This window comes from Zalophus californianus, chromosome 14 (genome assembly GCF_009762305.2).
Source record: "Zalophus californianus isolate mZalCal1 chromosome 14, mZalCal1.pri.v2, whole genome shotgun sequence".
Taxonomy (NCBI): Eukaryota; Metazoa; Chordata; class Mammalia; order Carnivora; family Otariidae; genus Zalophus; species Zalophus californianus.
The window spans coordinates 23,304,658-23,322,442 of record NC_045608.1 but is presented as its reverse complement, the minus strand read 5'-3'; the positions used below and the strand labels follow the sequence as shown (position 1 = coordinate 23,322,442).

The 17,785-nt window shown below is 36.7% G+C and overlaps 1 protein-coding gene across 6 annotated transcripts in view; it reads right to left on the bottom strand.

Moving 5' to 3' along the window:
* Positions 1 to 17,785, bottom strand: part of HORMAD2 (HORMA domain containing 2) — a 94,621-nt gene that overhangs the window by 55,990 nt on the left and 20,846 nt on the right. For 3 of the 6 annotated variants that reach the window (XM_027575178.1, XM_027575180.1, XM_027575181.1), the window contains 5 exons: positions 16,625 to 16,645; positions 16,036 to 16,062; positions 10,056 to 10,123; positions 6,850 to 7,001; positions 6,429 to 6,682 (listed from right to left, as the gene is read on the bottom strand). In XM_027575178.1, the coding sequence (XP_027430979.1) occupies positions 6,429 to 6,682; positions 6,850 to 7,001; positions 10,056 to 10,123; positions 16,036 to 16,062; positions 16,625 to 16,645 (522 nt within the window). Of the gene's footprint in view, positions 1 to 6,269; positions 6,683 to 6,849; positions 7,002 to 10,055; positions 10,124 to 16,035; positions 16,063 to 16,624; positions 16,646 to 17,785 lie in introns of those variants that run through there. The other 3 variants (XM_027575177.1, XM_027575176.1, XM_027575179.1) reach the window with 2 other exon arrangements.

The following is a 17,785-nucleotide window of genomic DNA, read 5'->3' as shown; positions in this document are numbered from 1 at the left end:
ACTGATATGAGGAATTCTTAATCTCAGGAAACAAACTAAGGGTTGCTGGAGTGGTGGGGGGGGTGGGAGGGATGGGGTGGCTGGGTGATAGACACTGGGGGGGGGTATGTGCTATGGTGAGCGCTGTGAATTGTGCAAGACTGTTGAATCACAGATCTGTACCTCTGAAACAAATAATGCAATATATGTTAAGAAAAAAAAAAGAAGAAGAGGATAGCAGGAAGGGAAGAATGAAGGGGGGGAAATCGGAGGGGGAGACGAACCATGAGAGACGATGGACTCTGAAAAACAAACTGAGGGTTCTAGAGGGGAAGGGGGTGGGGGATGGGTTAGCCTGGTGATGGGTATTAAAGAGGGCACGTTCTGCGTGGAGCACTGGGTGTTATGCACGAACAATGAAACATGGAACACTACATCCAAAACTAATGATGTAATGTATGGTGATTAACGTAACAATAAAAAATTTTAAAAAAAGTGCAGAGTCTGTTTCAGATTCCCTCTCCCTCCCCCTCGGCTCCTCTCCCCATGTGCGCTTGTGCTTGCATGTGTGCTCTCTCTCTCTCAAATAATAAAGTAAATGAAATCTTAAAAAAAAAAAAAGTGATCAGGACAACAAAAAGATGACTTTGAAAGGATAATAAAAAATACTGATTTTTAGCAAATATAACCAAGAATAACTAATGGGGCACAAATAAACAGCAAACAGAAAAACAGGGAAACAGCTATAGAAACAAAGAGATTTTTTTAAATTATAAGAGACCTCCATGAATAACTTCATATCACAATATATGAACATTTGAATGTAGGGGAGAGAAAAGTAAGGTATTTATATTTTTTGGTATAAAGTTATTCATGGAGGTCTTTTATAATTTAAAAAATTTCTTCTGGGGGCACCTGGGTGCCTCAGTCATTAAGCATCTGCCTTCGGCTCAGGTCATGATCCCAGGGTCCTGGGATCGAGCCCTGCATCGGGCTCCCTGCTCCACAGGGAGCCTACTTCTCCCTCTCCCACTCCCCCTGCTTGTGTTCCCTCTCTCACTGTTTCTCTCTCTGTCAAATAAATAAATAAAATCTTTAAAAAAAATTTCTTCTGCCTCTGTCATTATTTCCCCTTTTTAGAGAAAAACACAGAGCATATCTCTGTGAACTTCAGATTAGACAAAAAAAAATTTTTTGAGAGAGGGAGAGAGAAAGCATAAGCAGGGGTTGGGGGCAGAGGGAGAGGGAGACAGAGTCTTAAGGAGACTCCAGGCTCAGTGTGGAGCCCCATACGTGGCTGGATCTCATGACCCCAAGATCAAGACCTGAGCCAAAATCAAGAGTTAAACACTTAACTGACTGAGCCACACAGGCACCCCTAGAATAGACAAAAAAATTTTTTAAGATTTATTTATTTGAGGGGCGCCTGGGTGGCTCAGTCGTTAAGCGTCTGCCTTCAGCTCAGGTCATGATCCCAGGGTCCTGGGATCGAGTCCTGCATCGGGCGCTCCACTTCACAGGAAGCCTGCTTCTCCCTCTCCCACTCTCCCTGCTTGTGTTCCTGCTCTGGCTATCTCTCTCTCTATCAAATAAATAAATAAAATCTTAAAAAAAAAAAAAGAAGCCTGTTTAAAAAAAAAAGATTTATTTATTTGAGAGAGAGAGGGTAATCAGGGGAGGGTCAAGGGGAGAGGGAAAGAAAGAGAATCTCAAGCAGACTCCCCACCAAGTGTGGAGCCCAAAGTGAGGCTTGATCCCATGACCTGAGCCAAAACCATGAGTTAGACACTCAATTGACTGAGCCACCCAGGCACCCCAACAGACAAAAATTTTTAAATAAAAACTGACAAATATAGCTGAAAAGATTGATGAATTAGACTATATTAAAATTAACATAATTAGTATTCTGTTCACAAATACTGTTAGTGTTCACAAAATACTATTAAGAGACTAAAAAGGCAACTCATAAAGTCAAAGAGATACTCACAATACATGTATCTGACAAAGGACTTTTACGTAGGATATATATGCAGAACTCCACAAATCAAAAAGAATGAAAGACAATCCAACAGAGCCCAATAGAAAAAAATGACAACTTGAAAAGACACTTCACAAAAAAGTATATCCAACAAGGCCAATAAACATATGAAAAGATGCTCATCTTCATTAGTCATCAGGAAACTGAAAATTAAAACCACAGTGACCTAACATTATACACTCACCGTGATGGCTAAAATTAAAAAGATAGAAAATGCCAAGGGTTGGTAAGGATGTGGAGCAACCACGACTCTCATACATTGCTGATGGGAGTATAAATTGGCACAATCACTTTGGAAATTGTTTTGTAGTATCTATTAAAACTAAATGTACACATATCCTTGACCTAGCAAATCTACCCCTAACAGTTCTATTCCCACCAGAAATGTGTATATATTTCTTTTTTTTTTTTTAAAGATTTTATTTATTTATTCATGAAAGACAGAGAGAGAGAGAGAGGCAGAGGGAGAAGCAGGCTCCCGCTGAGCAGGGAGCCCAATGCGGGACTCGACCCCAGGACCCTGGGATCATGACCCGAGCTGAAGGCAGACGCTCAACCATCTGAGCCACCCAGGCGCCCGAAATGTGTATATATTTCATTGAAAAACATGTTCAGAATGTTCAGAGCAGTACTATTCATAATAGTCAAAACTGGAAAGTTATCCAAATGCCCACCAACGCTAGAGGAATGAATAGTGAGAATGGTCTACAACAACAAGCAAGAATATGGATAACTCTCACAACATAATGTTGAATGAACAAATGGCTCATACTCTATGACTCTATATCTATAAAATAAAAAACAAGAGAAACTAATCTATGCTAACAGAAGTCAGGATAGAAATATTCTTGTTGAGTGACTTCAAAGTAAGACTCGGTTTTCTGAGGAACTGGTAGTATTTTGTTTCTTCATCTGGGTGTTGACTTCATGTGTTTATTCAGTAGGCTGGGACAAACGTAAGACAAACAAGTTACCTAAAAAGCAAAATTTAAGAGCCCACTTACTCTCACCTTGCTTGCCTCACCCTCATCCCAGCCCTGATGTTCAAGTTTGTGAATATTTATTGAGCTGTAACATTATGATGTGTTTTTCTGTATTTAAGTTATACTTGAATTTAAAAATTGTAAAGGGGTCTGGTTTACCTCATACCACAAATAAAAATAAACTTGAAATGGAATAAAAACCTAAATGTAAAAAGAAAAGCCTTAAAATTCTTAGAATAAAATACTGGAGAATACAGTAGTCCCCCTTACCTGCAGGGGATATATTCCAAGACCTCCAGTGGGTGCCAGAAACCATAAATAGTACCAAACCCTATATATACTATGTTTTTTCCTATATATACATGCTTATAATGAAGTTTAATTTATAAGTTAGGCACATTAAGAGACTAGCAATAACTGAATAAAATAGAACAATTACAGCAATGTAATGTAATAAAAGTTATGTGAGTATGGTCACTCTCCCTTTCAAAATATCTTACTTTATACTCATAATTCTTCTTGTGATGATGTGAGATGATAAAATGCCTTTGTGGTGGGCGCCTGGGAGGCTCAGTCGTTAAGCGGCTGCCTTCAGCTCAGGTCATGATCCCAGGGTCCTGGGATCAAGTCCCACATCAGGCTCCCTGCTCAGTGGGAAGCCTGTTTCTCCCTCTCCTACTCCCGCTGCTTGTGTTCCTGCTCTCACTATCTCTGTCTCTGTCAAATAAATAAATAAAATCTTAAAAAAAATGCCTATGTGGTAAAATAAAGTGAGGTGAGTGATGTAGGCATTGTGATATAGTGTTGGGCTACTACTGACCTTCTGACAATATGTCAGAAGGAGGATTATCTACTACCAGACTGCAGCTGACTGAGGATAACTGAACTGCAGAAAGCCAAACCACAGATAAGGCAGTACTACTGTATTATAAACGACCTCAGGTAAAGAAAAACTTCTTAAGAATATTCAAAAGCACATGTTAGAAGAAAATATTTGATTACATTAAAACTAAGAACTTCTCTTTACCAGAAAAAAAAAAGAACTTCTCTTTACCAAAGACATCTTATAAAAAGTGAAAAGATATACCACAAACATGGAAAAAATATTACAACACAAATAAGTGAAGGAGAATTATTAATCAGAACATATTTTTTAAATCAATGAGGAAAAGATAAATAATCCAATAGAAAAAGAAATGAAAGACTTGAACAGTTACTTTATATATAAGAAAACCAGAATGGCCAATACACATGAAAAGATGCTCAAACTTACTAATAAGCAGGGAAATGCAAATAAAAATCATGAAGTATTACCATTTTACATCCAGTAGATAGACAGAAAACATAAACTCGAATAATATTAAGTGTTGGCAAGAATGTAGAGCACTCTCCTCCACTGTTGGTGGAGTACAAATTGGTACAACCACTTTGGAAAACAGTTCTACATTACTAATAAAGTTGAAAATGTATAAGCCCTAGGATTCTTTGGTATATTCTCTAGAGATACTCTTGTAAATATATACCAGGAGATTTGTATATGAATGCTTATAACAATTAAAAAGAAAGAAACTCTATGAGGAGTAGAATATTCTACAGCAGTGAAAATGAATGAACAACCACACACAAATGGATAAATCTCATTTTTGATGGTCAAGCAAAAGAAGCAAATCATAGAAGAATAACTTAAGAGTATGATTACATTTATATAAAAGTTTTAAACAAGTGGATATACTCATGGATGTAAAATTATAAAGAAAAGTAATAGAAGGATTATCATAAAAGTTAGGAGTGTGGTTACATTTGGAGGAGAAGGAAGGGGTGCAATGAGAAAGGGGCACATGGTGGCTTCCAAGGTAGTGACAATGTTCTACTTCTTAACCTGAATGGAGGCTATACAAATGTTCTCATTATTCTTTAAACTGTACATACTATTTTATATACTCTGCTGTATGCGTGATATTTTCAAAATAAAATGATTTTTAAAAGCATAAAATGTTCTATATATGTATACCTGTGTATGAATGTGTATGTGGGTGTGGGTGTGTGTTCCATGAAGGAAAACAACAGAATTTGCAGTGACAAACTGTCAGAAAGCTGTTCAACTAGACTTACTAAATTCTTTCATATAATTGGCAAGTTGAATTGAATGAGTTTACCACAAAGTCCTGATTTTTGTATATATAGTTCCTACTAAACATATGCTTGGAAAGTGTTATCACATGTCTTTTAATCTATCAATTGAATTATTCATTCTCAAGTTGTCCACTTTCATTTCCATTGGTAAAAGATAAATTCTTAATTTTAAAAGATAAAAATCCAGTTGATAACTGGATTAAAGATAAAAATCCATTCTTTTCTTAACCTTTATTTTTTTTTAAAACCAGCCTATGTTAACTATATCTTTCTGGAACAGAATCAGAAGAAAGTTGCATCAAACTCTAAAGCCATTAGCATCTGTGACATTGTAAAAATACTAAAGATGAAAAAAATCCTGTTTGGTTATATTATTTATATTAATTAAGGCCTCTTTTCAATATATTAAATATAACACAGATTTAAAGAACCAGAAAGAACCTTCAAAAGTTATTTACTACAGTCATCTCTTTAAGTAGGACTCAAAGTATCTCAAGCAAATAAATTAGCATCCTAATTGGAAAATAGCTCCTGAAAAGACTTTATAGCATCACCTCCCATTAAGCAGTCTGAAAAATTTTTATGTCTAACTCAGAACTCTTTTAATACAATATTGACATACAGCAAACTTTGTTACCCAGATGACAGGGTGTGGATTTACCTAGGACAGTGGGGCCCTAGCAAGTATTCAACTCCAAGTCTCTACTGGAGGAAGTAGGAAAGTAAAGGGCTCAGAGCCCTACCCATTTGGTTCCAGTGGCTCCAAACACCCCAGCCCCCGGGCTTTCCCCAGGGACCTAGCCCCAAAGCTTGTCTCTCTCTACATAACCAACAGTTGACTATCATTTTGTTTTCACTCTGACTTGAGTTTATCTATAACTTTTTTCTCCCCCAACCTCCCTCCACTCAATTATCCCAGTAATCAAGAACTGATTTATACTTCCATTGAGAATGAATACCTAGAATATTTTTTAAATCCTAAAAATGTTACCTATAAATGAAAAAAGAAAATCCCAAATTTTCTAAGTTTATGGTTACCTTTTCTAAAAGAAGTATATTGGAAAGTCTTTTTTTTTCCCTTGTAGTCATGGACAATTTCAAAGTATATTCCCTTTTTTTACAGTATAGTACTTTTTTTACAATAAAGACTCCCTGAGGTCAGAGGCTAATTTTGTTTTAGTTTTTATACCTGACATACTCCATTGGACTATTACTGTGATATAACCTATGAGGGAATTAAAAATGTTAGCTGTGTTTAACTGAAGCAATGGAGGCTTGATAAAGTTTTGCCTTACATGATTGTTGCATTCCTCTTCTTCTTCATCGAAGTCTAGACCCTGATGAGCAATCTCAGTAGTGCTGTTCTCCTGAAAGAGATTGTTCTCCAAATCAGATACTCTGGTGGCCTCAGTTGTGACTTTTACTTTCATGCTATGAAAGCCAGTGGAGACCAATCCCACTTGCAGGTTTACAGGCTCCCCCTCGAACAGCAGGAAGTGTGAGTTTACCCCTTCTTTAAAACCAGGGGGTTGGTAATCATGTGGAGTCACTGCAAAATGAAAAGGGCAGAAAACCAAGAAAACTGTGAGTTTCAATAAAAGTCAAATTAATCTTTCATGTGTAGCAACAGGTATCTCTCAGATGCTTGCAAAATCTCTCTATGTAAAATATTACTTCAACACTTGAGAAGGAATTTAACTAGAGGTCTCCACCTACCCGCATTATAGTAGTGGAGTTTCATAGTAAGTATAACATCATTAGGAAGGGGTCCAAGGTTCTGCATCAGTATATATAATTTACGGATCAGTAGAACACTGGCTTTCTTAATATCTTCACTGTTTGTCCCACTTTCGAAGCTTGTACTACTGCTATAACCATATAGAAAAACAGCATACTTTTCAATCATATGTAATACTGAAACTCTATTTAAAAAAGAACAAAACTCTTTACCATATGATCAAATAAATATAAAGTAAATATCAGGACACTTGAGACCATTTTTAGAATGTAAATTAGAGCAGTGATTGCACTTTCTGCAATGTATATACAATGGATTTCTTAAGTAGCAAGTTCCCTTAAATATGACCTGATTTTTTAAAAATTTGAGTTACAAATAACCACATGCCATAAGAATGAGAACAATGGATTTGGAATTAGGAGACTTGACATTTAATATTGGGTCTGCTGCTAACTAACTGAATGAGCTGTGTCAAGTCATTTAGACACTCTAGATCAGTTAGCTCACTTTGCAGGATAAGCTTATACACATTTCTACACCTTTCCAGGTTTTCTATTTGAAAATTGGTCATCAGTTCTGGGCCCTCCTACCATCTGGTTATCTGTCAGAGATGTCCCTTCCTCTCACATGGATTGCAACAATGGCTATCTATTCTTCTCGCTTTCCTTCTTGTCTACACTGCAATAACATTCTCTATGCCACTGCTGCAATAACATACCCAATAGGAAAATCTCTTCATGTCACTCTCTTGCTTAAAATTCTTCTATTACACTCATCACCTTTCAATCAAATTCAAGAATGGTATGTGTACAATGCCTTTCATGAACAGTCACGCCCTCACCTCCAACCTCATCTGCATTTACTACCCAGTTTCTTCTCACCCACGTGCATTTGCATATGCCGCTTACTTTGCTTGTATTGTGTTTTTCCCACTTCTTTTCCTGACTCTCCTCAATTCATCCTTTAATAGCTAGCTCATGTGTCACCTCTTCAAGGAAGTTTTCCCTGATAATTCTTATACATTACTCCTATGTATAATTGTTTGTATGCCCCCCTCTAGATTATGCATGGCTCTCTTATGTATAATTGTTTGTATGCCCCCCTCTAGATTATGCGTGGCTCTATCTTTCATGTCCACAGTACTGTTTGGTGCCAGCTAGAGTAAATACTCAGTAAACATTTGTGGAATTAATGAATGAATGTACAAGCAGAACCAAATTACCTTCCAACTTTTTTATTTCTCTCCAAAATTTTCTTCCCAAATTGGTTTCATATTTGAATAGCTTCTAGGAAGGACTATCACTGCAATATATTTGCACAATGTCTTTCACATAGTAAGCACTCAATAGTGAATAATAATCCTAAGTAATTGAGCTACTGGAGGAAGTGTGGATTCATAAAACAGACATTATTAAGTGAATACATTTGCTCCTTTTTTGATTTTGAACAACAAAGTTTTGTCTACTAAGATTTAACCAATTTAAAATAGGTAACTCAAGTGAAGGGCTATAGCATTTAGCTCATGGGATCTTTCAGTATACATCATATTCATAAAATCATATCCATGTAAAATCATACTCAAGACTCCCTTGTACTCTTTTAAAAGGGAAATTATCTTTACTATGGAAGAGGTGATAAGGTAATTTTGTATGACTGATCATTTAAATAAATGTCTACCTTTGGTTTCTAGGAGATTAGTAATATGCACTACCTTCTCTCCTCCTTAATAGCTGAAAGATTTGGCCATTTCTGTTTCACTGCTCACCACTTGGCATATGTGCCTTCATAATAAAAGAGATTAATCTGGTTGCCAGTAGTACTTATATTTAAATTTTGGAGACTAAAAGGCAACTGTTTAATGTGGGAGAATATGTACGGAAAGTGCAATCTGTACACTGCTATATAAATGCTAGCTTAGGATGATTAATATTTTAATTCTCATTCCTAAAACTTACTTCCCCTGCACATCCTACTGCTGTCTGCAAGTTTTACAAATGAGAGGATAATTAAGGAAGTGAATCTCAGAGAGAAATCCTCAAACTTGCAGTAAATGACAAGACAGAGCTAATAGCAGAAAATTGAGTATTAGGCCACGTTTCTCTTCAGAGTTGCTCCTTTCATGGGCACTCATTCCCCTGACTTGGAGCCCTCTACCACCCAGGCCTTTTCACCACCATCCACCCCCTCCACTTCTATTCCATCTCATCAGCAAAACTGAGATCTTTCTGAATCCAAAAGCTACTGGGATGGGAATAAATATTGCTCTTCAGTAAAACATCTCCACCTACAACGGGGATCTTTTTAAGCAAATACCCATGTCTTTACTCTTTAACCCACTAGTATGTCTAAAACTTGGCATTTTAAACTTGATAGGAAAATGTAGTGCTTTCCAGTCTTTTCCATACCGGGACAAACATAAAAAATTACATTTGTATGACAGATTGGGAGAAGTAGATGAGAATGTTTGTATCTACAGGCAAATAGTTCGGGGGTTTCATTTACTCCAGATCCAGTCTGGCTATATTGAGGGCAAAAAAGATTAATATCTTGGCATAGCAACTGAGAAACTTCAGGTTAGTGTCTAAATACAATCTTATGGAGTTCTTCAATCAACACCATGTAGACAGCCTCATTAATATAATTTCTACTGCTATGCCACCCACCAACCACCATTGCCTCCAAGGACTACTACCATCACTACCACTACCACCAGGTACCACTTACTGGCCTATTAACATATGCCAGGCATGGGCAAAGCTATGTATATGCATTATAATTTAATAGTCACAGCAACCATATGATGTAAATATTATTAATTCCACTGTGCAGATGAGAATACTAATATTTAGGGAGGTTAAGTAATCTGTCCAAAGTTAGACCAATAACGGAGTGTTCCAAGCTAGGTCTCTAGGAATTGGAACTCTTAACCCCCAAACTAACTTCCTTTAAACACCACTAACATCACCTATGAGGAGAAGAGGAAAAGAAGCAAAGGAAGACTCTACTCCCACCAACTTCATCCATGGATTTCAGAAATTTGAACAATCATTACTATTATTAATGGAGGGTTTATATAGGATTAGTGGGGAAGTTACAAAGGAAATATAAGGCCTATCTATGGCTTCAAGAAGATTATGTTTACCTCAGTCCTATTTCTCATGTTCATTAAACAATTAGATTCTACCTGTCAAAATCCATAGTGGCTCCTTCTTTTGTGTATTTGAATTTGAACTGGTATATCTCAGTCACTTTCTAGAAATATCAAAGGGAAGAGAGAAAGAAATTACTTACAAAAAAGAAATCCAGAAACTTATCTGGTAATAGGTGAGGAATATTTTTATTGTATACCTATTATACTACTTATATACCTCTTTGTTTCACAGCGTAACATTATTCAGGAGTAATATTTCCAAATATAAAGATAACTTAATTTTTCTCCTCAATGCTAAAAATGAGTTAGATGGCAAATTCTATTGTTACTGTTTCAAAACTGGAGAAACTAAGAGGCAGAGTTAAGTATCTGACCTGGCATAGGTAAATGACAGTGAAACCAGTTGAGAAATCATTCATTCATGTAACAGATATTTATCAAATGTCTACATTGTGTTGGATGCTGGAGTCAAAGTGGTGAACATGACAAAAAAGGTCCCTGTTTTTCTGGAATAGACAGACTGGTGAGACAGTCAATAAATAAGTAAACAAAATAATTTCAGATAGTAATAAGTACTGTGAACAATATGAAGCACAAGCTGTGATAGAGAATAGAAGGGAGAGGGGCTGATTTGGTTTGGAAGGCCAAGGATGGCCTCCTTGAAGGGATGATGCTTGAGCTGAGCCTCAGTGACAAAAGGGGATCATGTGCAGATCTGGGGGAGGGCGGGGTATCCTGGGCAGAGGGAACAGCAGTGCAAAGTTCTAAAGCAGGAAAGTAAGCCTCTTTCAGGGCCAAAGAGGAAGCCAAGTGGCTGGCAATGACTAAGCAAGTAAGAGAGTGTAGGAGATGAGGATGTGGAGCTTTATTGGCCCTGATAAGGGGTTTGGATTTTATTCTAGGTAAACCAGAAATACACTGAAGTATTTTAAGCATGGGAGTAATTTGCATGTGTTTTTTTTTTTAAGATTTTATTTATTTATTTGACAGAGAGAGAGACAGCGAGAGAGGGAACACAAGCTGGGGGAGTGGGAGAGGGAGAAGCAGGCCTCCCGCTGAGCAGGGATTGTGGGGGGGGGGCTCGATCCCAGGACCCTGGGATCATGATCTGAGCCGAAAACAGACGCTTAATGACTGAGCCACCCAGGCGACCCAGTAATGTGCATGTTTTTAAGATCACCCTGGCTATTTTAATAGTGCAGAAGGAAGAAGTGGAAACCATGAGAGCAATTAAGAGGCTACTACAGTAATTCAGGGAAGACCAGAATGGCAACAAGAAAACTAGAAAAATTCAAAAAGGAACCAGGATCTATGACATCAGGTCTTGTTTTTTTGATCCTGCACTAAAAACTCAGATACCACTGCTATTTGCTCTCCTCGCTGTTAAGAAAGCTAGAAACAAAGAGGAAGACATATCCTCGTAAGAGACATACTTCATGTAAAATAACATGATTGTCTTGTAGTTGAAGCAAACGTTTGGCCCAGATACATTGTACAGCTTGTCCACAGATCTGGAGAAGGTACGAAAGACAGGTAAAGTGTGTAAGTTTAAGTACAACACAAAAAAATGCCCTTCATTCATCTGTTTCCATTTTGGTCTTGATATTGTGGGAATGAGGATGTTAGATTGATCAGAAAGTCTCAATGTTTCTGTTACTTTACTCTAAGACTTGTTCCCCCAGTTCTACTGATCTTAAAACCTTAGCAAACAACTTAATCACAGGTTATCAGGTCCTGAAGAAATTGGCTCATGCTGCTTAAACTCTAAGACAACTGATTTGTAGTGGACTTAATTTAAAAGAAAAAATATTTTTCTGGCAAGACAGTCCACTTGGGAAATCAAAATTTTTAAGGTTGCTTTGTGAGTACAGTAGGAGAGGTATGTGACACTAGAGTTGCCTACCACAACAGGTTCACCCCAGACAGGCAAGATACACAGCATCCTCTCTTTGTTCATGCTGGGTGTAATTGCCCTGCCAAGCAAACCATGTCTATTCTTCCTGCCTGCCCATGTTTCACAACAAACTCTAGCTTTTCAATGCTCTGAGCTATCTTTTATTTTTTTAATCATAATAAGAGTAGATCCTTTAGCAGCTGGTAATTTTATTAACATGTTATTTGGTCCCTGAAGCAATTCATAAGAGTTATGTTTACAATGGTTTTATACAAGATGCTAATCCCTTATAACTTCAATCTGACTCTGATTATGACAGAAGATATATTGACAGCAAGCATTGGTCTCTTCTTAAGATTGCATAAAACATTTTCCTACTTTTCAGATTAATGTGTCTCCTAATAAAGATGGGCCTTTAAACCACTCAACGATGGTTTCTGTTAATCATACTGAATATATTCAGATACCAAAGCAATAGCAACAACATATATAGCCTTTTTTCCTCCCTTCACATTCCAATCCATTGGCAAGAACTTTCAAGACTATCTCCAAAGCATATCCCAAGTCCATCCATTATTATCACCCTGTCCAAACCACCACTATCTCTCTTCATCTGATCTCCTTGCTTGCAAAGTATTCCTCCAGTAATTCATTCTCTGTTCTATAGCCAAAAAGGGTTTTTGAAAATATAAATCAGACCATGTTACTCCTTTGCTTAAAACACCCCAATGGTTTCCCATTGCCCGTAGAATAAAATCCAAAAACTACTTTATCCCACAAGATCTTACACATCTGTCCCTTGTCTACCTCTCTGACCTTATCTTCTGCTTCTTTCCCTCCTACCCACTAAGCTCCAGGCTCAGGGCATGAACTCACAAGATGCCTTGTAGCTTAGGGCCTTTGCCCAGTGATATTCTGGAACATGCTGTCTCCAGTAAATGATGATAATATTTGGGCACTGCCCTAAATGCTCTACATGTATTCATTCTTATGCAGTCAGTACTCTGAGGTAGGTATTATTATCCTCATTATACATGAAGCTAGTAAGTGTCAGAGCTGGGATTTGACTCCAGCACCTACAATGTTAACCACCGTGCTATTCTGCCGATCATGTGCCATTGCCTCTCACAGACCTGCATAGGCTGACTCCTCTGGCCCTTCAGACTTAGCTCCAAAGGCCTTCCACAGACTATACTCCAATCCTTCCTTCTCCATTCCCTGTCTCAGCACTCTCCAGCACACTGCCTTTCTTTTACTTTCTTCATAGCATTAGGACCATCTGAAACTGTTTTGCTCATTTTTGTTTGTTTATTGTTTATTCTCCCTCAAGGATATAAGAATGTAAGCTTCCAGAGAGCAGGGACCTTGTCTATCCCATTAACTCCTGTGTTTTTATACCTTGAACAGTGCTAGGAATATAAAGGGAACCCAATTAATATTTGCAGAATAAATATTCAGCCAGGATAGAGTTCACACTCAATTAGGATTTCATCCTACAAGGATTTTTTTTTTAAAACAAAGTTTCTAAAACCAAACTGTGGCTAGAAACAGAGACCATGTATAGTTCAGTTCTTGAAACAATCTATTAAAAATGGATGCTGACCACCTCCAGTAGGCACAAAGGAATAGATGATGAAACAATAAGATTTTTGTCCTCACAGTATTGATACATAGCTATTCTTTTTTTTTTTTTTTCAAGTAGGCTCCATGTCCAGGGTGGAGCCCAACACCAGGATTGAACTCACCACCCTGATATCAAGATCTAAGTTGAAATCAAGACTCAGATGCTTAACCGACTGAGCACTCAGGCACTCCCATAGCCATTCTTTATAGTTCTATCATGCATTACATTGTGTAAAACTTTCCTTAACATATTTACATTTTGGTTTACACAACTTATTAATACCCTCCACACATTTTATAGTGTTTAACTGTAGGAAAGCTACACTATCCCTCTTCACTACTTTACTTTTGTCAATTCACCTCTGTCATGAAACTTCTAGTACAGAAATACTGCAACATTGTGCAATGTCCAAAACTCCACTGGCCCCTGGACTGGGTAAGCACACTTATTTAAGACAGAGGTTTGCAACTATTGTACTATGACAGACTCTTCACAAGATTGCTACAAATTTTAATCCATGTGTAAAATATATTTTTATTTCAGGTATATGTTAATATTGCTATTGTTTCTTCAGTTTTGTTTTGTTTAGGGAAGGAAATACTTCTACAGATAGGAGTCAAGAAACATGGCACAATATTAGATAAACACCAAAAAACTGTGTCTACATGAGAATGTTGTTTTGTGAGTATATAAAAGAATGAGAGGGGTGCCTGGGTGGGTCAGTCAGTCAAGTGTCTGCCTTCGGCTCAGGTCATGATCCCAGGGTGCTGGGATCGAGCCCCACGTGTGGTGGCTCCCTGCTCGGTGCAGTCTGCTTCTCCCTCTCCCCCTGCTACTCTCCCCTGCTTGTGTTCCCTTCTCACTTGCTCGCTCGCTCTCAAAATAAATAAAATCTTCAACATTACAAAAAAAGAATGAGATTAGGGAGGTAAGTGGTTGTATCAGTAACTTGATGCTAAATATCAACTATAAAATAGTGCAATCCCATGGATACCTTAGGCATTATGAACATTACTATTCCATAGCTATACTGTACTTATTGCTGACTTGTTTGGTGTTCTTTTGAGTCTTTTAATACCCTCAAACATGACACTAAAACTTTTAGCAATCAAAAGTGTACCATGAACACACAGGGGTTAGGGATCACTGTTATACAGAACGATCTGTAAGCATTCAAAATATTTTTTTCTAGGTTATAAATGATAGCTCAGCACTTCATATTATAAGCTTTTGTTTTCTAACTTCATTATTTGCCTGCATCAAACTCATTTTAACAGCACCCCCCTACACACACCCCCTCCACCCTAAGAGTTTTCTGTAGTTAAATTTGCTCAGCATTTCACTAAGCAAAAGCACTGGTTTCAGATTAAGAGTTTTATATGCACAAGAAAACAAAATAATTCATTGCATTAAGAAAATGACCACTTTATTAACAATTTATCAGAAAGTTTTAGTTTGGGAAGCTTCCCCTCAAACCTACAGGGAAAAAAAAGCATTTTGAAATTAAACATGAGACAAAGATAAAAGGGGGTAGGTTCAGGCATTGAGGAATTGTTACCCACCTGTATGTACCAGTTTTCCTCCACCTTGTTCAAACAGTTATTTATAATCTTCCCAAGAAAGGATATTAAAAGCTAAAAATGCTTAATTTAGTCTTGAATGCTACCAGTTAGGCTAAATCCATAGGCTTAAGGAGGAAAATTGAAAGCAAGGAAAAAGGAAAGAGAAGAAGGAAAGAAAACTAGGAGGAAAATACAGAGAATAGAACGAGAAGAACAGAGGGCTTCTCCCTCCATCTCTATGCCATTGCCACAGAGTAGTACAAGTAACTATTATATGCCCAGGACTATGATATTTACTCTGGGAGATAGAAAACAAGACAAGACACTGTCCTCAAGAATTCAGAATCTGGCTGAAGAGATAAAGTAATCTACATGAATCAACTGAGGGTGTTAAATTGTGGGGTCCCATTGGAAGAGGAAGTTGGAGAAGGAGGAAATTAGTGTGAACAGCATAGGCCAAGAGGCTTTCCTGGGAGATTTGAACATAAGTTGGCCTTGAAGATGAGTAGGATTCAATAGGGAAGAAATTATGAAAGAAGTAGTAAAGATCTGAAAAATCAATGAACAGGTCAAATAGGGGAGAATTTAGTTGGCAAAAAAAGGAAAAGTTTAGAATTATGCTGTATTTTCCAAAAGGCCACAAATAGAAAGGATTCAGAATCAGTTAAAATAAATAATAAAACGTGGTTTTATACATGCAGAGATTTTTAATTTTAACATGTTAGGGAATAGGCTCCTCTACGCTTTTTTTTTTAACACCCCTAAGTAGTTTTTAAAATCTCATAATAAAGAATTGGTGGAGTTTATAATAAAACACACTGGAAGAGCTCATGGTGAGTTACTTTGCTCATATAGTAATCTAGTAATATAATCAATAGCCTCAACTCAGGTAAACATATTTAAATATAATCCCTTCTCAATGTGTGTCCTTACCTCTGGTTCCTTGGGATTTGTATAAAGCTGTTTAAGGAGAAATAAATAACATTTAATTTCTGAAATTTACTAGATTACTCCTCACAGAATACATTTTCTATGTGAAGAGTTCAATTTGTGCTCTATTAATTGAGGACTGAGATATACATATCTCAAGATAATTTGTCATGGATTAAAAATATAAATCAAATATCTAAGACTATGTTATCTTCTCATTTTCTTTCTATTCTTAACTATACATAGCATGTTATACTCAAAAGGGCACAAAACTTCAAAAAAGTCTACACAACCACAAAACAAAACACTCCAAGTCTATAAAGTAATTTAAAAAAATGAAATCCTGATAGGCAATATGTGAAGCAGATAGTATATCCTATATACTTTCCCATGTATTGTAATATACCTAAGAAATACATAATTTGTGATCTTTCATTAAAACTTCTGGTAGATCCTACTTTTTTAATTCCAAAATGTCATAGGACAGATAAAGAAATTCAGGGAGAAGTGGGGATAGTACTGTTTTAATGTTTTACTTGCCAAAAAAACAACATAGTAGAAACATGGGTTTGGTCTTTAAATGTGTACTTACTGTAAGTACTGCCATGTGTAGCTTCAAGAGAAAAGAAAACTACTGTTATTATATACTTGTACTGATATTATTGTTATTTTCAATAAAGGCTAATTAAAATTTTTTCAGAGAGATTCCAAAGATTTGGGTAGAAGGTCTTAAAAAGAGATACTAATTCACTCATTCATTCAAGTGAGTATAAATTTACATATATAGGGTTCTGCTGGAGAGGAGGGATGCAAAAAAAAAAATGATAACTATCTATATTATCTAAAAGTTATATTTTAGTTTGGGAGGCAAAAGATACACAAAATAATTCATTTTTACTAAATATTAAATATGCCACCAGTAGCTCCAAAAAATTGTCTTTTGAAACTAATCTTCTAAAGTAAAAATTTTAAAGTCTGATAGGTCTATAAAACCCTTGCCCTACCTACATATATATTACTATAAACAGATTCTCTCTGCTTGAAAAAGCCAATATATAGAGATATAATCTAGTCTCTGATAAAAATGTAAAAACTGGAATACAAATTAGAAAATGTCTGGGCCAGGGCTGGCTCAGTCATTAGAGCATGTGACTCTTAATCTCAGGGTTGTGAGTTTAAGCCCCACGATGGTCACGGAGCCTAGTTAAAATAAAAAAAAAAAAAAATTTTTTTAAAGAAAAGTTCCCAACCATAATTTCATATCAAACTATTCACCTATTTCACCCAAAGGACTAAAACTTTAGTGACACTGTGTGGCTATTTTGGTTACTGCACACAATTGATTTTGAGACTACATAGTGAAACTCTCTATTAATTATTTAATAGTTCATTCATTCATTCATTCAAAAATAGACATGGCCCCGATCTCAGGGAACATGCTGACCAACAGGAGAGAAAACATTAAACAAAAAAGCAAACAGGTACATCATTACAATTGTGTTAATTGCTATGACAATGTAGCACGGGATGCTTGAGAACATTAAACAAAAGGACAATCTAGGCTGGGGTGGGAGGGGTATGTACCAGTGAAGACCCCTCTAAGAAAGTAAATATTTAGGGTGAGACCTAAAGGATAAATTGGATTTAGCCAGGTAAAAGGTGTGGGTAGGGAAGATAATTTTGCAGGCAAAAGCAACAATACATACAAAGGGAAAAGGCACTTGGCATGTTCTAGAATCCTTGTGTGGCTTGA